Here is a 26,191-nt window from a genome sequence, read left to right on the forward strand (position 1 = left end):
GTTATGTGGCAAGAGTTAATTGGAAGGAGACTCTGCTTCCGATAAATCTAAAATTATTGTTTTTATTGAAATTATCTTCTTATCCACCCCCACAATAAATGACTTTCTAAATACAAATAAGACAATGGAAAAAATTAAAAACAAGCAAACAAATCCAAACAAAAAGCAAAGAAACCCCAGGCACTAAAGTAAACCTGGAATTTGCTATTGTATCATATTTCCTAACATTCATACACCAAAGGACTGTCTTAAAAGGATAAACTGCAGGGAGCTGTAAGGATGTTTTGAAAAATTCATGGGGTATTGAACTCTGACCTATACTATACTTATGTTGACATATTAGATTGGCCTTTCATGTGCTGAGATTTTTTTTTAAAAGCAAAACATGTCCACTGCTTCCCCCTGTTGATGCTTTGAGTTATTTCTGCATAACCCTTTTACCATATTTACCACAAATCATCATCCTTTCATGATTCCTTGCTGATTATCTCTGTTCATACTATATATTTTAAAGTCTTCCTCTTCTGTCTCTGACCAGGGTTTTGACTTTTGAGCTTTTCTTGGTTTCTTAAATTACTGGCATTTTCTTTAGGCATTTAGTAGCTTCTTGGTTTCCAAGTAGCTTTTAAATATGTATTAGATTGGTGCTCCTGCCTCTTTAGAATGCAGAGCAACTGAAAAGTGATAAAAGTATCGAATTCTTCATCATCAGGGTCCAATCCAGCAGCCATTATCAGAACAGTCCAATTGTCTTTAATCAATGCTTGTGTGACTGAATGAGCTGTGAGGACTGGGCCCCAGTTCTGGTGTGAGTTCCTATTTCTCTTTCTTTTAAATTCATTGTTGTCCCTCTGTCCTGGTGATAAAGTAGAGTAAGTATCACTCAGTCTGTACTCATCATGATTAGGGATATGGAACAGCTGCCATATGAGGAGAGATTAATAAAACTGTGATTTTTTTCAGCTTGGAAAAGAGATGACTAAGGGGCGATATGATAGAGGTTTATAAAGTCATTAGTGGTGTGGAGAAAGTAATATGGCAATGTTATTTACTCGTCATAACACAAGAACTAGGGGATACCAAATGAAATTAATAGGCATCAGATTTAAAACAAAACAAAATGAAGTATTTTTCACATAACATAGTGTCAACCTGTGGAACTCCTTGCCAGAATGTTGTGAAGGCCAACCCTACAGCAGGGTTCAAAAAAGAACTGGATAAGTTCATGGAGGATAGATCCATCAGTGGCTATTAGCCAGGATGGACAGGGATGGTGTTCCTAGCCTCTGTTTGCCAGAAGCTTGGAATGGGCAACTGGATGATCACTCGATGATTACCTGCTTTGTTCATTCCCTCTGGGGCAGCTGGCATTGGCCATTGTCGGAAGACAGGATACTGGGCTAGATGGACCTTTGGTCTGACCCGTTGTTATGTTATGTTCTTATCTAAAGTATCTGGTTTAAGAAACTGTAATTTTCTCTTTTCTGTGCAGGTTTACTTTGTTACATTGCCAACTACAAAGTAAAACTGGGAAATTATTTAATACAATGTCCTGCATCCCTGTTAAATTATGACCAGTTCATCTATATTTTCTGCACTGTTATCCTCTTCTGTCCTTAAATTAGTTTTAAATATATTTTCACTCTTGAAGAAATGGTATAAACATATAGGGCCCAATCTTATCCTTGGTTACCTAGTGACATCACTGAAGTCAGTTAGGGTGTGGGGTGTGTGTGTGTGAGAGAGAGAGAGAGAGAGAGAGAGAAAGATGACAAAATCTGGCACACTAATTTCTATGATGCTCTTTTTTATTTTTCTTACAGGTAATATTCTGCACTTTTTTTGTTGTTGTATTAGGTACAAAGAGAGGGATCCTCTACAACCAGACTTCCCTGTAACTTTCGTACCTGGACAAGGCATCCTGTCTGAGCTTTTAATTTAGCAGGCCATTTTATTGCCCTTAATATTTTCTGTGCCCAAATATCTTTGTGCAGAAAGACAGAGACTAAAAGCTGAACAGAAAATGCCCTGAAAGGTCTGTCTAACCCCCCGGTGTATTAACAGGACACTAGCCATAGCTTTGGGGGCAGCAGGGGGGAGTCCTGGGGGCGGGGCTGCGCAAGGAAAAGCTGCGGGGAGTCCGTGGATGTAGCGCTGGGGCTCACGGGCGAGGCTGGCGCACGCTGGGGCCCGAGGGCGCTCCCCGTGCTGCGCTGGGCGGCTCCGCCGGGGGGTGGCGCGGTGCGATGGGGAGCAGGACACAGGGCCGGCTCTAGACCCCAGCGCGCCAAGCAGGCGCGTGGGGCGGCCGTTCCCTGGGGGACCTGTGCGAGCCCCGCGCGCAGCCCAGCGTCCCAGGCACAAGCGCATTTTAACTTCCCCTGGCGCGGATGGGGGCCGCTCTAGTCTGCTCCCCAAAGCGCTGCCCTGCCGGGCCAGCCGCAGCCGCGCCTGCGCGCTGCGGGCGGGTCTGTTTGGCTGGTTTCTATGGTAACGAAGCCGGTGCTTGGTGCTTCGGCCTGTGGGAACAAGATGAAGCTGAAGCGGCTCCTGCTGCGATATTACCCGCCGGGTGCGGAGCGGGGCGGGGGGCACAGGGTGCTGTGGGGAGCAGAGCTTCAGGATGGGGGTGGGGCAGAGGGGGTGACTGGGGGGAAGAGCCGCAGGCTAGGGGGGAGGGCGGAGAGCGGAGAGGGGTGACTGGGGGGAAGAGCCGCAGGCTAGGGGGGAGGGCGGAGAGGGGTGACTAGGGGGAAGAGCCGCAGGCTAGTGGGGAGGGCGGAGAGGGGTGACTGGGGGGAAGAGCCGCAGGCTAGGGGGGAGGGCGGAGAGGGGTGACTGGGGGGAAGAGCCGCAGGGTGGCGGGGGGAGGGCAGAGAGGGGTGACTGGGAGGAAGAGCCACAGGGGGGCGGGGGGAGGGCAGAGAGGAGCTGATGGGGGGTGGGTAGTTGGAAACAGAGGAAGGGCTCAGTGTTGTTGGGATGGGAGGAGGAGGAAGCAGATGGGAGAAGGAGTCAGGATGAATGGGTAGCAGAGGAGGCGCACGGGACTCTGGCAGGGCTGCCCGGCTCCAGGCTGTCTTCACAGAAACCTTTGTACTTGTCATCTCTCCTGCTATGAAGATGGTTTAGCTATTCCCTCTGCCTTTTATCTGAATCTCCCGAGCAATCATTTCTGTGCCTGTTCATGGGACTGTTATGTATTTATATTGCTTTAGCAGTGGGGCCCTTAGTCATGGACAAGGACCTCATTGTACACATGGAACAAAAGATGGTCCCTGCTCCTAAGAGCTTAGCCTGTCCTGCGTACCCTGACTCTCAGCAGCTTTGCAAAATGTCTGAAGGGGAAAATCTTCCCAGTGCTGTTGGTTTTTTGCTTTTGCAATTAAAAATATTTGTATTACTGCAAATTTACATAATGTGTGGTTGGGGACATGTTTTCCTCCTTCCCTAATTATTTCCAGTGACTGCATAACAATCCTGAAGAGATTTATTACCTTAGCTGCAGGAGGTTTTGAGTCATAACATAACTAGAGGGATGTTATGGACTAAATATAACCCCCTGTTAATTCTGGTGTAAATATACCAGTATTAACTGGGGTTTATACCACTGAGCCCAGTGGAGTTACACCTGTGTCAAACTGATGTGAAAGAAGAACCAGCCCCCAGGGAAATGGCTGCAAAGGAAATGTAAACCTATTGTAGGAAATTCAATACTTAAAATTTTTTGTGTCTTATCAAATGTAGTCTTGACAGAAGCATTGAGGTAATATGTGGTTTACTGTAGGAAACAATCTTGCCAGGAATTTGATAATAGAATAGAGTTTGGTGTCAGTCTGTTTAGGGACCTTCTTTCCTCTCTTTTTCTGGGATCAACTTTCTCTGATAAATAGTTAAAAATGAAAAATGGAGATAAGGAGGCTCAGAATGTCAGGAAAGGATAAATCCTTCTTGCCAAATTAAACGTTTGCTCACAAACCTGGCAAAATGCACAAGTAGATAAAAAAATCATCTAGAATAGCCGTTCCTGCCGAATGCCAGACAGCAGCAGAATGCTCTAAATATCTTCTTTAAACAGGAAGTGATGTGGCCAAACATCTTAATTCTAAAGTTCAAAATACATCTTTTAAAAGTGCCAGAGTCTACCCAAACCTGGATATGCAATTTTATATGCAGTTCTGCATGTAGACTTTTGCAAATAGAGAAGTTAACATAGCAGATGCACTCTGCCAATCTCAAAGAAAGAAATGCTGTGATCCTGATTCTGATTTTGATAAGAATGGTGTAAATCAGGAGTATCTCTATTGAAGTCAATGTTGCTATATCAATGTAAATGTCAGATAGTATGCACTCCCCCCGCCCAAAAAAAAGCCAGCAGCCGTGATGAACTTCTAATTTAGAATTGTTTATTGTTTCTTCAAAGGCATTATTTTGGAATATGTTCAAGGTGGTGAATTGAAGACCAAATCCATAGATTTACTTGATCTCAGTCCTGGGTAAGTATTGTATTATTATTTTAGACAGCAGAAGTATACCTTATTTTACAGGCTAACTTAATAGTAGGTTATGTACAGCTCTGTTCAGTTGTCTCAAATCATGTTTACAAACTTTTTCTCTTATGGGTTAACTTTTGTTCTCTTAATATTTCTGATTATTTGAGGGCATTAAGAAATCCTACATTCTGACTGATCATTCTGCTGTTGCAATTCTTGGTGCAGTGTCAGGAGGTGGAGGTGGGAACTGCTTTTGTGTACAGACCTGTCACATCAAGGCATGTCCACAAACTGTGTTTACTAACCAGCAAAAATGCAGAATTTTCTGTTGCCACAAATTAATGTTGTAATTAATAACATTTAGCACTTCTGTACAGTAGCACCTTTTATCTTCAGAATGTTTCTCATCAATGGGCCTGATTCTGCTCTCAGTTACACTACTTGAAATCAGCTGTACCAAAGACATTTGAATTACACTGGTATAAATGAGTTCAGATTCAGTCTCACTAATTAATTAATCCTCACAACAATACTGTGAGATAGGTATGTAAAATACCATTAATAATCCCCATTTATCTAGATGGGTAAACTGAGTGCCTGCTCCTTTTGAAGTTAATAAGAGTTTAGCCAGTAGCAGTGGGTTCTATGGAAGAAAGGTGTATGGCCTGATTTTCAGAAGTGCTGAGTGCCCGCAACTACCACAGAGGTCAGTAGGAGCTGTCAGTGCTCAGCATCTCTGAAAATAGGTCCATTGCTATGACTACAAAGGAAGTCTGTTTCACAGCCAAGTTTAGAATGAAGACAGGGGGCACTGGGGTAACACAGGGGACATGGATATCCTTATCAGAGGCCAAATGGAACCTAACTATGGGTAGACAGATCATCAGGAGCCTGCAGCTCTGGTTCTCAAAGGGTGGAAGACACCAGCCTGAAGATCTGTCTCTTCTGTGAAGAATGTGACACATTCACCACAGTGATCAATTGAAGGAATATAATAGTCTGGCAAGGTAGCAGTTTGCATGTGGGAAGGAGGAGGGATAGCTCAGTGGTTTGAGCATTGGCCTGCTAAACCGAGTGTTGTGAGTTCAATCCTTGAGGGGGCCATTTAGGGATCTGGGGAAAAAATCTGTCTGGGGATTGGCCCTGCTTTGAGCAGGGGGTTGGACTAGATGATCTTCTGAGGTCCCTTCCAGCCCTGATATTCTATGATTAGACATCACACCAACTGAGAGAGTTCTACTGGATGCTACTGTGAGGAGATAGAAAGGTGCTCCACAAACCCATGTACATGGGTATTCACCATTCTGGTTGGTAGTTTTGCTCACTGACCTTCAGGTGATTTATGCAATCTATGGTTGAGTGCTAGCACCTCTGTGTGCCATTGAGTCCTATAGAGAAGATAATCAGACTTCATGCTGATTTCAGCCATTTCCTCTCCCATCTGTTTCAGTTGCTTCAGGTGCCTCAGATCATTAAGTCTGGTGGCTGCCAGGCACAAGAAATAATATATTATGAGAGCCAAGGGCCATATTACACTGCTGATGGTAGCTGTCAGTGAACTAATTGAAATCAGCTGACTCTGTCTGGAAGTGGTGCAGAGGCAGAAGTCAGATATGCCCCAGCACCAGTAAGGAGGACACCAAAATCCACAAGATTCATTACATTTAGTCCACAAAGAAATAAGACAGATCCAGTGCTGATATTGGTAGAATAGTGTCTCAATTGAAACACATGAATTGATGGGTAGGGTGGCCTGCACATTCATAATTTTCACTCCAAACTCAAAGATAAGGCTTAGTGTATGACTGAACCTCTGGGAGCTTTTCTCAATACTCTGGATAAAATCCAACAAGTCACATTGCTTACAGGAAAATATAGTTGTCTCATCTAAGCCAATATCAGCATACATTGAAAGGCCAGTAATCTAGAAAAACGCAGCTGCGAAATCTCCTGTAGAACCTGATGGTTTATACACCAAATACACCAACAGAACATTAAGCCTACCCAGTAAGACTACCCATGGACATATGGATTACTTACAGCAGTAAGAGCTGCAGAATTAGGCCTTAGATTTGTGAAAACATGTAAAATAGTTACATTTTATAAACATGATTTCTGTTTGTGAACTTTAATTTTTTGTTCATTTTGTTGCCCCTTTTTGACCTGAGTGACTAGTCAAAGTTTGGGGCCTTGTAGGTTAATCCAGATGAGAGAAGAAATTGGTGATGGAGTCTGGTATTTTCTCTGATGCAATCTTGTTTATTTACAAAGAATGTACAAAGTCCTTCTCTGAACACAGGTGGAACCAAACCCTAAAGGAATAGTTTCTTAGCATATAGGCCCAAGCTTCTTTCAGCCACCACCACCAAACCGGAATCTCTCCAGGCTTCTCCCAGGGTCTCAATGTGCTTAGAGACTGCTGCTTGGCATTTCTTGCTCTCAGAGATGGATTACAGTTTTGTGGGGCCCTGGGCCAGAGCAAATCAGGGCCCCTCCCTACCACTTCTGCCTGCAGCCCCCCGCCCCTTTGGGCCCCTCTAGTGCTTCTGCTGAGGAAATGGGGTTGGGGTGTGGAGTCTTGCCCCGCTTCACCCACCTGGTGCTGCAGTTGGCTGGGCCCCCTGGGCATGTGCTCCATTGGCTTAGTGGCTAATCCGCCACTGCTCGCTCTTCCTCTGAATCTCTGTTTCTTGTTGCACCTCAGCTAGTCTCTTCCACACTCACCCATGAACACTAAAACAATACCCAGTGGAACCCTCCATCCACATAGTGCTAGTTTCTGGGCAGGCTCCATATGCTTTGTTTTAGGTGTAGCCCTTTAGCTGTCTCTTACAGCTATCTTAAATGAAGGGCACATTCATACCCATCAGTTTCAAATGAGGATTTAACTCAGCCCATAACAAGGTTTAATCCTGTTCATAACAATATTGTTGCTCTTTGTTGGTTTTTTTACCTATCAAGAGGTTCTAGCTTCGATTTAAGACTAAATTAGTGTTAAAGGTTGAAAGTGTCATTTGGGTATTAGCTGTATTACACCCCCTGTGGAATCCTTTGAAAAGTGAAGGGTCTCTGAAAAACTACAGTTTTAAAAGTCAAATGTAATTTTTTTTCTGAAAGATTAAAAATATATTAGAAACCAGTAAAACATATTTAAAAGTATTTATATTTTGACGTTGCTTAAACTTATTCAGAATAAAACAGCAGTGTCACATCTGACTGCTTATTTTCTCTCTCTGTAAGTAAATAATGTGTTTACCATAACTGTTTGTCAGTGGATGAGACATGTTTTTTCCATGCACTCTAGTACAGATGTAGGCGCCTTAGTAGAAGAAATCCGAAAAGCAGAACCTCTCATCACAGCTTCACGCAAAGAGCAGGTCATACATTTAGTACTAAGGTTACAAGAGAAGCTTGGGCAACAAGAGGACCACAAGTTCTACCTTTTTAAGGTACGAGGCATGTTGAAAATAATTTCTGGATCTTTTCTGATTGCAGTTACACTGTTGTAAATCCAGAATAGCTCTGCGTCAACATTAGCTTGAGGCCCTCTATACTCTGCAGCCTCTACAGCAGCATAGCTATGGCCCCGTACCTATGCTGCTGTAAGCCTGTGGTGTAGGTGTAGACTACAGTAAGGGAAGGGGCTTTTCTGTCACTGTAGTGAATCCACCTCTCCAAATGAGTGGCAGCTACCTGACGGAAACGTTCTTCTGTCGGTCTGGCTGTATTAATGCCAGGAGTTTGACTGGTGTAGGTATGGTACTCAGAGGTGTGGACTTTTCACATCCCTGAGTGCTGTAGCTATGTCATCTTAAGCTTTAAGTGTAGACCAGGTATAACTGGACAATTGAGAACAGAATTTGGCCCTACAGAATTCTCCATAACGTTTGCACTGCTCTGGCGGCGCAAACAGGACTGAATCTGGATCTGTCTTGCCTGCTGTGGGTTCTTAGAAATGATCTCAAAATTGTGATTATCCTGATAACTTTCCCATTAATAATTAGTTTTAAATAATACCAGTATCTCCCAGCCCTAGCAAAAATGTTATCTTTGCAGAAATCCTAAGGCTAGAGAGTAAACAGTTCTTAAGCTGCTCTTTCAGCCAGGTCTATTGTGAGGTACAAGAATTGTGGTTGCTAAGGCATAGGTCTTCTTTAGAAATTTAGTTTCTACTTCTCTCATTTTCCTCACCTCCACTTGGTCTTTTTTCTGAGTATTTGGAATTAGTAGTTTATTATTTTGATTTTTTTTTGTATTGAATAACTTGTCATCTTTTAAATAGAAAAGGTTAGAACAATGTTTTTGTGCTTTTGCTACATACAGCACCTTGGTAAATTTGCTTTAAATAACCCAATGTTTTCCACAAGTCACAAGAAGAGGATTGATTTAGCTGTACTTTGTTGTAAATGAGAGTCAGTAATAGAATTTACTTTCCAAATGTTACATTTTTTCATCTGCAATAAGCTATTGTTGTATCTTCATCAGATCAGCAGATGGCACTGTGCAACTACAAAAAGATGGTGGTCAATCATATACTAGAGCAGGGGTGGGCAAACTTTTTGGCCTCAGGCCACATCGGGGTTGCGCAACTGTATGGAAGGCCGAGTAGGGAAGGCTGTGCCTCCCCAAACAGCCTAGCCCTCCGCCCCCTATCCACCCCTCCCAATTCCCGCCCCCCTCAGAACACCCAACTCATCCAACCCCCCTGCTTCTTGTCCCCTGATGCCTCCTCCCGGAACCTCTGCCCCCATCCAACCCCCCTGTCCCCTGATTGCCCCGACCCCTATCCACACCCTTGACCCCTGACAGCCCCCCCGGGACTCCCACCCCCTATCCAACCACCCTTTGCTCCTCGTCCACTGACCACCCTCTTCCGGGACTCCCCGCCCTTAACTGCCCCCTGGGATCCCACCCCCTTATCCAAACCCCCTGCTCCCTGTCCCCTGACTGCCCTCCCGACCCCTATCCACATCCCCACCCCCTGACAGGCCCCCTGGGACTCCCACTCCTCCCTGTTCCGCATCTCCTGACTGCCCCCCAGAAGCTCTGCCCCATCCAACTGCCCCTTCCTCCCTGACTGCCCCCCAGAACATCCCGCTCCTTTACCCAACCCCCCTGCCCCTTTACCAGCAGCAGGAGCTCACAGCTGCAACACCCGGCCAGAGCTAGCTGCGCCCCCCACGCTGCCCAGCGGGAGCGGCGGGCCAGAGCACGGCCCGCGTGGTGGCAGGGGAGGGGCTGGGGTCTAGACTTCCCGGCCAGGAGCTCAGAGGACGGGCAGGACAGTCCCACGGGCCGTAGTTTGCCCACGTCTGTACTAGAGAGACAATGTTGGGTCTGAAAAAGAGCTATGTGGAGCTTGAAAGCTTGTTTCTTTCACCAACAGAAGTTGGTTCAATAAAAGATATTACCTTACACACTTTGTCTTTCTGGTATATGACAGAAATATCCACAGAAAGAATGAATTTGGTCTTTGCTGGGGACAGATAGTGGTTGATTTCCCTTATTTAGCAATACAAGAGCCAGGCAAATCTGATCAGCATTGGCTCATTTCCCATCTCTGTCTTCTTTGCTGTTTCCTATAATTGTGATCATGACTTTGTGTTAGACAACCAGCAGAGTAGCATGCTACTGTAGCAACTGGATAGGCATTTGAGATTGTTCTATGGCGATGGCATGCTGCACTGTTCTGGAAATTTATCTCATGGACTGCTTTAGCCTAAATTACAGTACTGCTACACACATTCCCTGATATCACCTTAGGGTTTGGCATTTTGCACAGGCAACTCTCATTGACTTCAGATGGGTTCTCCAAATGGAGCAGTTATGTCTCTGGGCTTTTAACAAAAAAGGGCTTTGATACTGGGAAAAATGTTAGGATCTGAACTTGAACATAAATCTATCTAACATCCTTTCTCTCATTTGCTAATTGTCAGATACATTTATGCTCTCACAAGGAGTTTATTTCTCACTACCAGTGCTGCCTGCATGGGGCCTTAAGAAAGCTTGAGATCAAATCTCCATACATTTCCATAATTATTTATGCTAATATGCATATATTTATATACTTGTGGGTGTTTGAAAAAAAACAAATTATTGTAATTTTCTACATCTTCATGGCCCATTTCCACTGCAGCAACTGTAGTGGCAGCTCTCTCTACTTTCCCTGAAGGGCAAAATCTCTCTAACTCATAAGTAGCCTCTCTCCCCCTCCTTGAGCTGTTCCATAACTATTTCTCCTCCATTTCTGTCAGTTCCTCCTCTAAGATCCCCAACCCTCCTGTCTTCTCTGCTCTGTGACAGAATTCTTATATTGTTTCCATTTTTACCCCTCTTTATCTCTGTCTCTCCATTTTCTCTGCTTAGCTGTTTGTAGTCAATGCTCTGCCCACAATTTCCTTGTCCTGTTCCCTAATCTTCTTTTCTATATTGCTTCTCTTGGTGGCTCTCCCTTCTTCAGATGGCCCATTCATTCCCTGCAAGTGTCTATGCCATGGAAGGGGTGAGAGGGAATCTGATAACCAGCAGAGAAAAAGACTAGCGGCAACTGGGAGGAAAAGCTATTAAAAAACAAAGAAACCTATGGCTGGCTGTTGACATAGAGGAGTTGCACAGAATCACAGGAAGCCAGAAATAACAGCAGGAAGCTGGAGGCTCTGCCTATATGCCAGAGATTAAGTAGCATTGCTTATTACACATTTCTCCTCCTTGGTCCTGCAGTGATGTTCTAATTGCTCATTTGTGACATCCCTTCATTTCAGTGTCAACAAATGGTGTGATTTTCACAAGTAAGGTTATGTGTAGGGCCCTACCTAATTCACGGTCCATTTTGGTCAATTTCATGGTCATAAGATTTTAAAATTAATAAATTTCATGATTTCAGCTATTGTAATTGTAGGGGTCCTGGCCCACAAAGGAGTTGGGGGTTGCAAAGTTACTGTAGTGGTAGTGGTGTTGGTGTTTGTGGTATTGCTACCCATACTTCTGGGCAGCTGGAGAGTGGTGGCTGCTGGCTGGGAGCCCAGCTCTGAAGGCAGAAGTGAGGGTGACAATACTATACCATCCACCCTTACTTCTATGCTGCTGCCTAAAGAGCTGGACCCTCAGTCAACAGCTGCCACTCTCCGGTCACCAGCTCTGAAGGCAGCAGCGTAGAAGTAGGTTGGTTTAGGTTGGATATTAGGAAAAACTTTTTCACTAGTAGGGTGGTGAAGAACTGGAATGGGTTACCTAGGGAGGTGGTGGAATCTCCTTCTTTAGAGGTTTTTAAGGTCAGGCTTGACAAAGCCCTGGCTGGGATGACTTAGTTGGGTTTGGTCCTGCTTTGAGCAGGGGGTTGGACTAGATGACCTCCTGAGGTCCCTTCCAACCCTGAGATTCTATGATTCTATGAAGTAAAGGTGGATGGTATAGTATTGCCACCCTTACTTTTGTGCTGCTGCTGGCAGATCACTACCTTCAGAGCTGGGCACCCGGCTAACAGCCACCGCTCTTCAGCCACCCAAATGTGATGGCAACACAGAAGTAAGGGTGGTAATACTGCGACCCTCCTAAAATAACCTTCTGACTCCCCTGCAACTCCCTTTTGGGTCAGGACCCCCAATTTGAGAAACACTGGTCTCCCCTATGAAATCTGTATAGTATAGGGTAAAGCACCCAAAAGACCTAATTTCATGGGGGGAGGCCAGATTTCATGGTCCATGATGTGTTTTTCATGGCTGTGAATTTGGTAGGGCCCTAGTTATGTTGGCACTATATAATAGGATCAAGCAGAAGCTGGTTTGTAAAGGATAAAAGTTTTATTGAAAGGCAAGTCATGTATAAGAATAGCCAGAGAAATGCAGAAAGTTGTTGGCAATGTAACTAATTTTATTCTTAAATATAGTGGCAGATTGATTTTAATTTGGCATTATTAATAATTAGGGCCTACCAAATTCACAGCCATGAAAAACGCATCATGGAATGTGAAATCTGGTCTTTTTGTGTGCTTTTACCATATACTATACAGATTTCATGGGGGAGACCAGCCTTTCTCAAATTGGGGATCCTGACCCAAAAGGGAGTTGGGTGTGTGTGTGTGTTTGTGTCACAAAGTGTTTGTGTCACAAAGTTATTTTAGGGGGATTGCGGTATTGCCACCCTTACTTCTATGCTGCCTTCAGTGCTGGGCGACCAGAGAGTGGTGGCTGCTGACTAAGGGCCCAGCTCTTCAGGCAGCAACGTAGAAGTAAGGGTAGTAATACCTTACCATGCCATCCTTACTTCTGTGCTGCTACTGGCAGTGGCTCTGCCTTCAGAGCTGGGCTCCCAGCCAGCAGCCGCTGCTCAGGTCTGAAGGCAGTGCTACTGCCAGCAACGGTGCAGAAGTAATGGTAGCAGTACTGCAACCTCCCGTACAATAACCTTGTGACCCCTCCCACAACTCCTTATTAGGTCAGGACCCCTACAAGTACTACACTGTGAAATTTCAGAATTAAATAGCTGAAATCATGAAATTCACGATTTTTAAAATCCTATGACCGTGAAATTGATCAAAATGGACCATGAATTTGATAGGGCCCTATTAATAATTATGACTTATTTAATAAATCTTTGCATATTGTGCCATAGGTATGTCTGACCGTTTATAGTTTATAGAAAGAATAAAGACAAATTGTCTCTGACCAAAAGATCTTACACAGTGTGTTTGAAAAGAGTTGGTTCCACAATCCAGGCAGTGGCTATATTTGAAATCTCCTCTCTGAATTTCATCCTGATGAGTTTCTCCATTCTGACATCTGCTTTTTAGAGATTCCACCAGTGTATTTCAAATCAGCAGTGATAAGACTTTTATTGTGGTGAACCTCTCTCTTCCCATTTTTAAAAACGTCTTACACTTGTTGAAAGCATCTTACAATGTAAAAGTTAAAATTATTTCTTGCAAGTGGATGCAGTAGTTTGTAGTATATGGCTTAACAGCAAACACCAAAGAACAGTTGTTGAAGCACCTTGCAAGGAAGCCCTCACTCATGGTCCATAAGGGCCATTTATTTCTCCCACCCCTCCTGAAACTCTTAAGGTTCCTTCTCTGTTCTCAAAGAAGGCAGCACACAATGAAATACAGAGAGAGGACAGCTCGTTCAGGCCTTATGAACACTGAGGATCTGCTTCAATCACAGCCATTTGTGGCCAGTGAATCAGAAGCGTAGCTGCACCACTGCAATTCCTAGTGAAGACAGAATTTTTCTGCATGAATTCTACAGTGGTAATTGCTCACACATGTTTTCTTTTGGCTGGGGATTAATGTATTACCGTCATAACTGCTCAGTAAGCATGACTAAAATGGGAAGAAAATATTGAGAAGAGTAGATATTAGGCTAGTTCAAAAACGCCTAGTAATTTGATTTTATTTGAAATTGCACCAAATCTTAATTTTCCTGTATTTCAGGTGCTTAGGGCACATATATTGCCACTGACCAATGTAGCATTTAACAAATCTGGTTCCTGGTAAGTTTTCATTTTTAAATTCAAAATGCATAATTACTAATGGAAAACGATTTTTAATGTGGAAATTAAATAGTGACTTTCAGTGCTCATATCTATCCTGCAAACAAAATCCCTTTGTGTTATGATTGTATCTAAGCAGATGTAAGCATTTCATGTACCTGGATTTCAGACTTCTAAGGAAAAACCAAGGGGGCTGCAAAAAATGGTGGTGCGATTCAATTGGTGGCACTCTCTCCTCTCACATATGTTGGTGATAGCTGCTGTATTCCAGCAGGATTAGCAGAAAGAAACACATTATAGTAAAGTGAATGTCACTGAAAGTGGGGTGAGGCTCAATATAAGTGGAGTGCAAGACCGTTGAAATACATTTAAGCACTTTGGGACTTTCACTGTGAGTGAAGCTCAGCTGTAATTGACTTAATTGTTAGTTTATTAGGCTGTAACTATTTTTTTCTCTGTAATCTCTTCCGAAGGAAAGCCTAGCTTTTTAGTAGCAGAGAATGCATTGAGGACCGGTAATGTTATCTTTTAAAAAATATAATATTTAGTAAAATTTTGGAAATTGCTTGATTTAGAATCTGCCATGATCAGTATTCTCATGGATACCATGGAATGCAGGAAAACCATTGAGGGCCTGATGCAAAGTCCACTGAAATCAATGGAAAGACTCCCCTTGACTTCACTAGGTTGTGGACCCAGGCCCTGAGAAAGTTTCTACTCTTCTGTAACTCATTTATCTTTCTTCATTTTAGCTTTATCACTGGAAGCTATGACAGAACATGCAAAATATGGGACACAGCATCAGGAGAGGAGCTACGTACATTGGAGGGACACAGAAATGTGGTCTATGCAATAGCTTTCAATAATCCCTATGGGTAAATAGGTTTTCAGAGTCTTTGAGACACCTTCTAGTTGCCAACATTGCTATGTTGCAAATATAGTTATCCTATAAACTTTAAAGTAAAATAGAGTAATGACAGCTTGTGTTGCTTTAGTTAGAATGATCAGCTTTTCCAGCATAACTGTCTTTTTAAGTCGGTTAATCCATTTAGTTACATACTTTATTATCAAAGGTCTGACTTAGAAATTGGTCAGAACTGGTGAGTAATTGATAGAAGATCTTGAGGGTGCTGCTACATCAGTGTCGAATGTGAATCTGCATATCTTTTATTTTCTACAGTAGTTATCTGGGTTAGATCAGAGCTAGCAGCTGTAGTGTAAAGAGAATATGATGTCATGTACAGAGGTTTCAGAAGTTTACATTAGTCAAGAGCGGCCTTCTTTATGAGAGAGTTTTGTGCTTCAAAAAGTAAACCATTCTCTTCTCTGTTACGCTTTTGTCCACACTCTACAGAAGAAGGTAGAAAGGAATTCTTATTTCCATTATCAAATATATTTACAGTTAAAAGTACATATTTAAGATCCGTGTGTGTGTGTGTATATATATATATGTATGTATGTTAAGGACCCATTCTTAATGTGCTGAGCACTATTATTACTATTTCTATTACTTTTCAGTTTACATTGATCTGAATGAGAGTTGAGCCTACTCAGAACCTAGCAGTACACCTCTACCCCATTATAACGTCACCCGATATAACACGAATTCGGATATAACACGGTAAAGCAGTGCTCCGGGTGGGCAAGGCTGTGCACACCAGTGGATCAAATCAAGTTTGATATAACGTGGTTTCACCTATAAAGCGGTAAGATTTTTTGGCTCCCGAGGACAGCGTTATATCGAGGTAGAGGTGTATTGTGATTTCTTACTTAAAACCACAAAGTGTAGGGTTATTTGATATTATCTGTATGGACCAAAGTCTGATGCAAATCTTTGTAGAGTAATCAGTAATCTGGATTCCAGATAGCACAAAACCAGATAATGAAGAAGTGGTAGATGGCAGATATTTTTTCATATTATAAGAGAAAATGAACCTGCTGACGACCTTTAGCTAGAGCTGAGCTAGAAATCTATTTCCAAAGAAAAATAACTAGTTTAACACCAATCATTAGGTTTCTATACTATGTCCATCACTATGGTATGTGAGCACCTAATAGGGTTCATTATGAGACTATTTTAACAATTATTTGTGGTGAGTCACTTCATTTGGGCAAAATGAATGGTTGTGTAATTGCAAGAGGAAAAAGAAGGTTGAACAGACATTTAAAATATTTTACTGAGGAGAAGAGATTCCTGATTTCATAAGGTATGTCTACACTGCAATTAAAAACCTGCAGGTGGCCAGTTCTAAGGAGCTCAAGATAAGGGCTGTTTAACAGTGGTGTAGACACTAGGGCTGGAGCCAGGGCTAGGATCCTGCCTGTTGGGAGGGTCCCAGAGCTCGGGCTGCAACCTGGGCCCAAAAATCTACACTGCAATAAAACAGCCCCTTAGCCTGCGCTAGCTAGCACGGCCAGCTGCAGGTTTTTAATTGCAGCGTAGACATACCCATAGAGGTCAATGACAATACTCCCTTTGCCTTCATTGGGAGGATAATTAGATACTTAATGTAACTTTAGTGGTTTATCAAAGAAACAGACTAATATGGGGAGTTCCATGCTATTGGTCTTCCACTCTGTTAGGTTTAAATACAAATTGAGTATGGGATGAGTCCCAAGAAAGCCAGAGGGAGATGCTGTATACACACATACCTACTATACCAGTAATCTAAGACAGTGTTTCCCAAACTCGAGATGCCGCTTGTGTAGGGAAAGCCCCTGGCGGGCCAGGCTGGTTTGTTTACCTACCCCATCCGCAAGTCCGGCTGATCGCGGCTCCCACTGGCCGCGGTGTGCTGCTCCAGGACAATGGGTGCTGCAGGAAGCAGCGGCCAGTACGTCCCGTGGCCCGTGCTGCTTCCAGCAGCTCCCATTGGAGTGGAGCAGTGAACCGCGGCCAGTGGGAGCCACGATCGGCTGGACCTGCGGACGCAGCAGGTAAACAAAACAGCCTGACCCGCCAGGGGCTTTCCCTACACAAGCGGCATCCCAAGTTTGGGAAACAATGATCTAAGAGATCAGTGGTTGTTACTGAGGTGCAATGCCAATGTATATGAAACAACTTTGTAAGGCTGCACACATTTTGTGACTTTTAATAAGTCTGTTTGGATGTTCATCAGATGGTCTAGTCTGTGGTGTAAATTAGAGTGGCCAGCTTTGACAGCTTTGCACTGGTGGACAGGCACAAACCTGCCCCAATGTACACGGGAATTTGGCCCTGTCTTTTTAATTTGAAAATATAAATTAAATAGGCTGCAAAGAAAGAATGGCGCACCAGCAAATTTTTTGTTTTTCCCTTAATAAAACTTCAGTTTCTAAAAGGTGTATTGCAAGATCAAATAATCTGGCAGAATGCATGTGTGTGCATTGAGGGAATTTACTATAACACAGCTACCCTTCCTCTCACACTGATTTTGGTCTGATGCCTGGTGTGGAAATGGGGCAGAATGACTTTGTAGAGTGTTGTACAACTGACCCAAGGAATGCAAATCTCTACAGTACCAGGCACAAATTTAGTCATAAAATATATCACTAATCTCTAGGCTTTTCATGAGATGATTTGAAAAATATACTGCTTTGGTATATCAAGGATCATGTTGTATTGTGAATTCTTCAGTTTCTCTTTCTGCTATCTTTGATTTTTTTTTCTTTTTTTCTAAATAAAAGTGACTATTTTTCCACTTAGTGACAAGATTGCCACTGGATCTTTTGATAAGACCTGCAAATTATGGAGTGCAGAAACAGGAAAATGTTATCATACCTTCAGGGGACACACAGCAGAAATAGTGAGTACCTGCATTACAATATTAAACCTTTGCATCCAATTGTATTTTCATATGCAGTACAATCTCGATTTTCCAGAGCTTAAGTCAAACTACTACTACTTTATAAGAGGATCTTTTCCTCTGATGTTTGTTAATTACACTGACAAAAACTGCTTGATTATCCAAAAGTTCTCGGTGTCATCTAGGACTTTGGTATAATCAAGATTGTCTCATAATGGTGTGTCTTTACTAAGGTGGGGTGGGAGAGCTTCTGCTCTTGTATTCAAACTCCCATAATGCTAAAACTCTACTATTTTAAAAACCTGCATCTAGATCTTTGTAATTAATAATGTTAACTTTCTCCCTATTCAATGCAGTGTGTATGTAGCCTTTCTCTCTATGCAAGCTGTGGGTGTCTTGAGGCACTGGCTGCATGGGAGAACTGGATCCTAAGAGAATTTATTTATGTATGCTGGGGACTTAGGGGACAGCTTGCAGCATAGAGAGCTAAAGCAAAGGAGCACCCATCTCTTAGGAACATAGGAATTACCATGCTGGATCAGGTTTATGGTTTATCTAGTTCAATATCCTATCTCCAGCAGTGGCCAGTGCCAGATGCTTAAGAGGAAAATGCAGGAAACCCAGATATAGGTAGTTATGGGATAATCTGGCCCCCTGGGGAATCTCCTTTTAACCCCTATTATGTAAAGGTTGGCTAAAGCCAACCTAAAACTTTTGTTTAAAATATATTTACTACTATAATTGTGGGGTATATTCTCGATATCCAAGTAAATGTCCCATTGCTTTTTGAATGTTGCTAAATGCTTGGCTTCAGCAACAACCTGTGGCAATGAGTTTCACAGTCTGATTATGAATTGTGTGAAAGTACCTCTTTATATCATTTCTGAATTTTCAGTTTCATTGAATGTCCTCTTCTTTATGAGACAGGGAGAACAGAAGTTTCTGATTCACATTCTCTATACCATTCATTATCAGTACATTTTTTCCATCTTCTCTTGCATTCTGCTGTTGTCTGTTCTGGTCCTGTTGCTCTTCACTCCCTCTCTCCCATGACTCTAGCTATATCACTCTCCTAGTGGAGAGACAGATCAGCTCCTGCCTGGCCTAAGGACCTATTCTCTCTTTGTTCTACATGGCCCTTTAACATCATTCCTGCCTGAATGAATGTTTGCCCCTTTTGTCCCATTATTCCAGTGAACTGCAGTATCACATATCATGAATGCATTGCTTGATGTCTGTTATGCCTCCCATTGGAGAGCATTTCTTATGCCTTTGAATTCAGTGTAACCTCCAGGTATAGCTGTGTACTCTGGGAGGTCTGTAGAGCCTCCATGAACTAGCAACAACAGAGGCTACTTTTTTCCTGCACTGACCCATATTGATCAAACTATTTGAGCATGTACAAAAAGGCATACCGTCAAGGAATAGAACACAACACTTTGTATCCAATTTGCAGAATATAATTCAAATAATTTATTTTTCTCTCTTATTGGTTACAGTTTCCCTCTTTTGCTAAATGTTAAGAATTATTTTTGACTATTTAAAATTTGATATTTTTAATGGATTGCATGTTAGAAAATTTCAGTTATGATTTCTCCCATAATTTGTTTACATTTTTGAAACAATACCCTTATTTTTCTGGAGCGTGATTTTTCTTTTTGATTCTTATGTTTGGCTTGTAAAATTATATGTACTAGAAAACCCCACTGAAACACTCATATTATATTTTTCTATAAAAATTGCCTTTTGATTTGTCATTCAATAGAGTAAAAAAGTATAGAAACTATGTGTGCATTGTAGGTTCAGCAGCTTAATTTGTAAGTTGCAAAAGTGAAAACTGGGCCTGAGAAGTTGCTGCTTTGCATCAGAGTACAGTAGCATTGGTATGTCTTGAAGTGATTTGTTTGTTCTCTGAGCATTTTGAAATGATTTCTCTTAACATGAACGATCTGATTTTTAAAAGGGTCTCAACTCTGTCTTTGTGCCTACAAATCAGGTAATTAGATGTCTTAGGGCTTGATCAGTTTCCACTGACTTCAGTAGTAGTTGGATCGGGCCAAAAGTGCTATGAATTGTACCTGCAAATAATTAAGAATTATACCTGCAAAATCAGGTGCTGTTTCTCAACATCAGGCCCATAACCTTCAATAATTTCTAAAAGAGTAGATGTTAATTACACATGAACTGCTGCCACATGTCTATGCTATGTAGATTTGTTCAATAATGAAAAATGGAATATCATAATTGAAAATGCAACTAAGTTCCCAACAAATGTTTTCCTTTTCCCAAAGACATTTGTGTTCCTCATTAGAAGAACAACCATATCATATAGTTACTGAGGACTGGAAGCTGGCTACATCAGTCATTAGTGTGAGGACTGAGTTGGGGACTTTGTTGCATTTTTGCTCAAATATATACCTGTAATAAAAATGAGGTTGTATGTAAAAAAGGCTGTTTGAATATAGGGTTGGCATATGTGCCAATAAGCCTTTTTTAACACACACAATCATTTTTAAAGCAACTAGTTAGTTCAGTCCAGTAAGCTGTCCTCCAAAGCTTGTGTGCTAAGGATTTGTTGCTTCTCTAATGAAATCTGTAGAAGGAACTGCAGCTGTAACATTATTCAAGTGCCATGACTGTATTTGTAGGTCACAAACTGTTAAATTGTACTATTGCTGTGTTTTCAAATACAGATCCTGACCCCAGTTAGTTTTCAAAAAATTCATAGGAAGTTTATTGTTTCCCAATGTTTGTGTTACAGGTTTGTTTATCATTTAATCTTCAAAGCACTCTGATAGCAACTGGAAGTATGGATACGACAGCCAAACTATGGGATATCCAGAATGGAGAGGAAGTGGTCATGTTAACTGTATGTTTGCATTCTTTATTGTTCTGAAGGTGTTTGGTTCTTTTTTAGTTCCTAATTGAATTAGATGGGGGTATAAATAGACTTCTTAATCATCCATTTCAGTATTTGCAGGCAAAGAATTTCTATTACTAGCTGAGTCACTTAGTTACTGTAGTTAAATAATTGATTACGAAAACATAAAGGGAGTAAGAAAGCTATGCTACTTTATTAAAATCATAAAACCAGTTTAATCAAATGTCATACTTTCCCAATTCAATGTCACTACTGTCCTAGGCTAGAAAATATTGCTGCTCTCATTAACATAGTTTATCATTATAAGTACTGAACTGTAATTCCTGTGCAGCTGAGAGCTAATATAAAGTAATTTAAAAGGTGTTAATGCCTAGGATTATAGCGATAATAGCTGCATCATTCATCTTCTGCATGATGTATGTAGAGAATTCAGTCAAGTCACCAAGTGCATTTAGAGTGTGAATTCTATTCTCTGTATTTGGCTTACTAGGATTCCACTATTTAAATATTTCTGCCTAAATGTTTAAAGTCACATCCTCATCCCTTTCCCAGGGCTGGTCTACACTACGGGGAGGGGATCGATCTAAGATACGCAACTTCAGCTACATGAATAGCGTAGCTGAAGTCGAAGTATCTTAGATCGATTTACCTGTCGTCCTCACGGCACGGGATCGACGTCCGCAGCTCCCCCTGTCGACTCTGCTACCGCCGTTCGCGCTGGTGGAGTTCCGGAGTCAATGGGAGCGCTTTCAGGGACCGATATATCGCGATGAGACGCAATAAATTGATCGCTACCCGCCTATACGGCGGGTAGTCTAGACGTACCCCCAAAGACTAAGTAAGGGGCAGCATGCAGGCTGCCTCCTTTGGTGTTCCTGGCCTATCGAGTAGACAAGGGACATTCTCCTCCTCACCCTTCTCTGCCTCCTTTGAACAGAAGTACGCCTGAGGGTGGGGGAACACAGAGAGGGAGCAGTAGAGACTGCAGTTGTCCTTTGCCTGTCAGCAGGAGACTCCATATGCCTTTTCTCTCATGCACACACACAAGGGGAAGTGACAATTTGGCCCTTAGTTTATTGTAATGAAAGCATTCTCTCATTTAATGGTGAATAACTACTGTTCCATAGAAATTTGATATGAAAAAGACCTATTAGATCACAATTCTAATTCATTCTCCCTGTCATTGCAGGATTGTTCCCAGTGTTCTATTTGCTAGTACTTAAGTGGCATATGATATTAAATGCTATTGTAATATGGGCAGTGAGATTATACTGTGGAATAGTCAAAGTTATGCAAGACTAGACAAGAAACAAGAAAATTTACTACATTGTCAAGGAGGTGGACTATATGGCCTAATGGAAACAATCATTTCTGTGATTTTTGTATTCCTACTGTACAAATTAGGTATTGGACCTAAATATATCATTTATATTCTGAAGTACCTTTTTATTAATATTCTCTTAGGGGCACTCGGCAGAAATTATTGCATTGTCATTTAATACCACAGGAGATAGGATCATCACTGGCTCCTTTGACCACACAGTTGCAGTGTGGGATGTTGGCACTGGCAGGTACTAAAGCATTCATAAGGTTGTTTTTGTATTGTGTGTTTTAATGACATCTTAAAGGGGCACTGTCAAATTCTAGGGCTTACAAATTCTAGACTTTCCAATTGGGCTTTGGTTTTGGGCACACCTGACCTCACCTTTACTTTTTCTCCTGTTTCCTTTGCTCTTCTGAGTAGCCAGGGTACTGAAATATGCAAAAAACATTCTCTCCAAATTCTGTAGTGTATAAGAGGCTTATATTTTTTTAAACGCCACCAGCTCACAAGAACTGAGCCATGCAGGCAGAGTAAAGGGGCCCTATATTTGTTATTAATGAATTATTCGACTAGGAAAATATAATCTGTGTTGAAGCACTTGGTTTGGGAATTGATACATTTTACAGAAGCAAGAGACAGTTTTAAAAAAGGAAAGGTGTTTTTAGGACATGTTAAATTATGAGCAGTCAATCTTGCCAGTTTCTCCTTAATAAATATAGAGAGTGATTTTCTTCTCACTCTGGTTTTACATCAGTGTAAATCTATTGACTTTCAAGGTCAGTTAAGTGAGAGGAGAATTTGGCCCTCTAACTATGGAGTTCAAGATTTTAAGATTATCATGCCAGTAAGAAGGGTCACTTCTTCATTTAATAATGGCTAAAGTATTTGTGTCATTTAAATGTGAATGGCTGAATACTGGCTGGTTAATATTGTTTTCACAGGTCCTCTTGTTTTTTGAGCTGAGGACTCAGTATAAATAACATTATGAACCAGTTGTCTAGATTACTGATAGAGGTGACTTGTTGTTAAGGTAAATATTCTGTTCCATTTTCATGGGAGATTTCTATCTCCATGAAGTTGGATGGAATATCTCTAAAATTAGCATGCTTTGGAATTATTAAAATGAAGGGCGAATGCATACATCACATGGATACGATTGAAATAACAAATATGATGATGTAACATCAAGACCACAAAGGCCATTTCATCTCTTCTGGGAGAAAAAATAATATGCATATACTAGATCATTTAAGGCCTCTGCTCCCAATAGTACGAGTTGAGACTCAGTGCCTCAGGCTCAGATGCACTTAGCACCTCACCAGATTGGGCCCTTTGGCAGTAATGTTATTGTATTCAGTTTGTTGTTATTGCAGGTATATTTTTTTTAACAGCTCTTTCTTCCATCTTCTTCGTGTTTGATCCTGCAGTGAAGTCGGAGTCTTAGTTTTTTAATGTTGCATTCTTTTTCTTCAGAAATGATTGAGATGTTACAGATTCAGCATTGTGATTTTACTTCAGGATCAAATAGCAGGAGATGGACTGTGAAGGAGGAAGCTCTTATTTAAACACCAGTAGTTCTAGTAATTAGTAGTGTGGAAAGAATTAAAAAATGTGAAAGTTAAATGGATTTTTTTTAGTCTGATATGCTTGAAAAATTTCCCCAGGATATAAGTCACTTGTGAGCTTACTGACTGCTGTCATGTCTCTGAAACACATGCAGTCCCGCTGGATATATCAGAGTAATTATTAACATTAATTATTGATCTCAGTGGAATAACATCAGCAGAAAGCAGCTACAGAAGTGGAGTTGAACCTGCTAAGAAGTGATTGATATATAACTTGTCATTAGGCTAGTGGTAACTAGTGAAACATTCACCAGTGTGTGTAGTAGATTTATGACTTATCTCCTGTGAATGCTGCAAGCACCAGAGAGTGGCATGATCACACAGCCTTTAGAGGTGTCAGCAGTAGCTGGCAGCATTCACTAGAGCATGTATTATTAGTAGCAGCAGTAATCTAGTTTATTTTGTGTGGGCTGCAGTCACTAGAGGGCAATACAGTCATGCCCTCCTGTCTAGGTCTGGTATCTTATCTATTAGAGGGCAGTGATGCATATGTATGCTATTAAAGGAGGACAGACACACACACACATTTAGAATACTGTTAGAGCTGAGCTAACTATGAATAATGAACTCAGCTAATTTTGCCTTTCTTTGTGCTTGAGGAATATTCATAAATCACATTTTCTTCAAGGCTATTTTATTTGGACATGCTCTGGATTTTTTGTGGGGTTTGTTTTTTATTGTAGGGATCATGATGACGATATGCTGTCATTTGATACTTGATATTCTAAATTTCAGTTGTTATGGCTAGTTGTGATTGGTCCCACTATTGCATGGTATTGTTTCTGCTATCTGACTAGATGGGCATACTTTAAAATTTGAAGATGGAACTAGCATGTTGAATCCCTAAAGGAGACATAGCAGATAAATAGGATTAGGGAGTTTTAGAAAATGTTAAACCTTTAACGTTGGTCCCCTAGACCTTTTCCATGGGCAGTTTCCTAGAAAAAAAATGAAAATTTTAATTTAATTACAATCTTCTCTCATCACAGTCACACAAATGTACCTGTGTGCATTGTCCTAGTTAGAGCCAGTTGAAAAATGCCAAATATTTTTTGTGGGAAATTTCAATTTTTTTTTAATTTTACTATGAATATTTTTCAGTTTTCTGATGAAAAATGAAACCAAAATGAAAATTACTATTTTTGGTAAAAAAAAAAAAAATAATTTTGTGGAAAAAATACAAACCCATTTTTCATCAAGAGTTTCAATTAAAAAAATTCAATCCGCTCTAGCCCTAGCTGAGAATGGTACAATCAGAAACTTGTCTGGCCCATTTAAATGCCTATACTTTGAGGTTGGTGAGGGACTATGAAATCATTGTGCAACTGCTATGTTAATATTCATACAAAATATACCATTTCTGTTGTGAATACTTGAGCATCCAAGCTTAAAATTAACTGTCCAGGAGCATTTGTGCCAGTACATGTGGCTCTAATGTTAATGAAAGGTGAGCACAAAATGGGCAAGAATGAAATCTGAATGAAAAATATTTCCCCAGCACTGATTATTATATAGATTTTTCCTAATTGAATTGCTGACAAATTACACTTTATGTGAAATATGTTCAAACATTCTGCTATTTGTGCATCCAGTAATATTGATGTATTATATGTCCATCTCATCTGGATATGTATACAAAAGTTTGAAGCAACCACCATTCTTCCTCTGTGTCTGTAAAGAGAGACTTTGACCCTGATTGGGGTTTCTGGGTGCCGCATAACAAAATAACAATAGTACAAATGGCCAAATAATATGTACATAAAATCAAAGTACTCCCCACTATTTAGTTATTGTAAAAAGGTCAGTATAATCACAACAGAACAGGAAACGCATAATTAGGAAATAAATAGAGTAATCTGTTAAAGGGACACCAATGTAATAGGTTTCTTTTGTTACAGTAAACAAAATTGGATTCAATTACTCAGAAGATTTGCTTTTGTGAACCTTTCATTTAGTGTATACAATAATAGAGGCCTCTCTCTTTCTTGTCTAATCAGTTTAAAAAAAATGAGTATTCTGAATTACTTACCGGTAGTTTCATTTTGTTGCTTGTCTGGTCATTAACTTGATTAATTGTTAAACCTGTGGATGTTTTCTACTAACAGTAACTTGATATATCCCCTAATTTACAGGCCCTCTAATATATTTATCAATAAATCTCTTCCAGCACTCAGTGCTTTATAGCCCCCATTAATCTAGAATGGGCATTGGTGACTAATTACTTAGCTCAGTTTAGCAAAGCTGTCTGATGAGTTTAACAGATTACTAGTGTTGCCAATTTTATACATTTTATTAAATAATGGATGTTCTGGATCACTACAATGGTTGTCCTTTTAGTCAAAACAGGGTCTAAATACAGTGGAGTCCCCACTAGTATTTGGATTGTGTCATATAGAACCTGATCTTGCACTAATTACACTGGCAAAACTAACAATGATTTAAATGGGAGTTTTGTGCACAATTGGGCTCATAGTTGTGCACATTTTGGTTATTAGAATGGCTTTTGGTTTTTATAGATTTTTGTTTCCTTCTTTGGGAATGTCATCTGCAGAGATTTATATTTATTTTGTTAATTAAAATATATATTAATAAAGCAG

The 26,191-nt window shown here is 41.1% G+C and overlaps 1 protein-coding gene across 2 annotated transcripts in view; it reads left to right on the top strand.

Annotated features, from left to right (window-relative positions):
• The first annotated feature begins 2,375 nt into the window (after positions 1–2,375).
• DAW1 (dynein assembly factor with WD repeats 1) overlaps positions 2,376–26,191 on the top strand; it is a 32,798-nt gene continuing 8,982 nt past the window's right edge. Inside the window, exons 1-8 of one of the 2 annotated variants that reach the window (XM_045030844.1) lie at positions 2,376–2,490; positions 4,424–4,496; positions 7,798–7,942; positions 13,921–13,979; positions 14,732–14,854; positions 17,665–17,764; positions 20,526–20,633; positions 22,110–22,216. In XM_045030844.1, the coding sequence (XP_044886779.1) occupies positions 2,391–2,490; positions 4,424–4,496; positions 7,798–7,942; positions 13,921–13,979; positions 14,732–14,854; positions 17,665–17,764; positions 20,526–20,633; positions 22,110–22,216 (815 nt within the window). In that variant the 5' untranslated portion in view covers positions 2,376–2,390. Of the gene's footprint in view, positions 2,573–4,423; positions 4,497–7,797; positions 7,943–13,920; positions 13,980–14,731; positions 14,855–17,664; positions 17,765–20,525; positions 20,634–22,109; positions 22,217–26,191 lie in introns of both variants that reach the window. The other variant, XM_045030845.1, reaches the window with a different exon arrangement.

This window comes from Mauremys mutica, chromosome 9, assembly GCF_020497125.1.
Source record: "Mauremys mutica isolate MM-2020 ecotype Southern chromosome 9, ASM2049712v1, whole genome shotgun sequence".
In the NCBI taxonomy this organism is placed as follows: Eukaryota; Metazoa; Chordata; order Testudines; family Geoemydidae; genus Mauremys; species Mauremys mutica.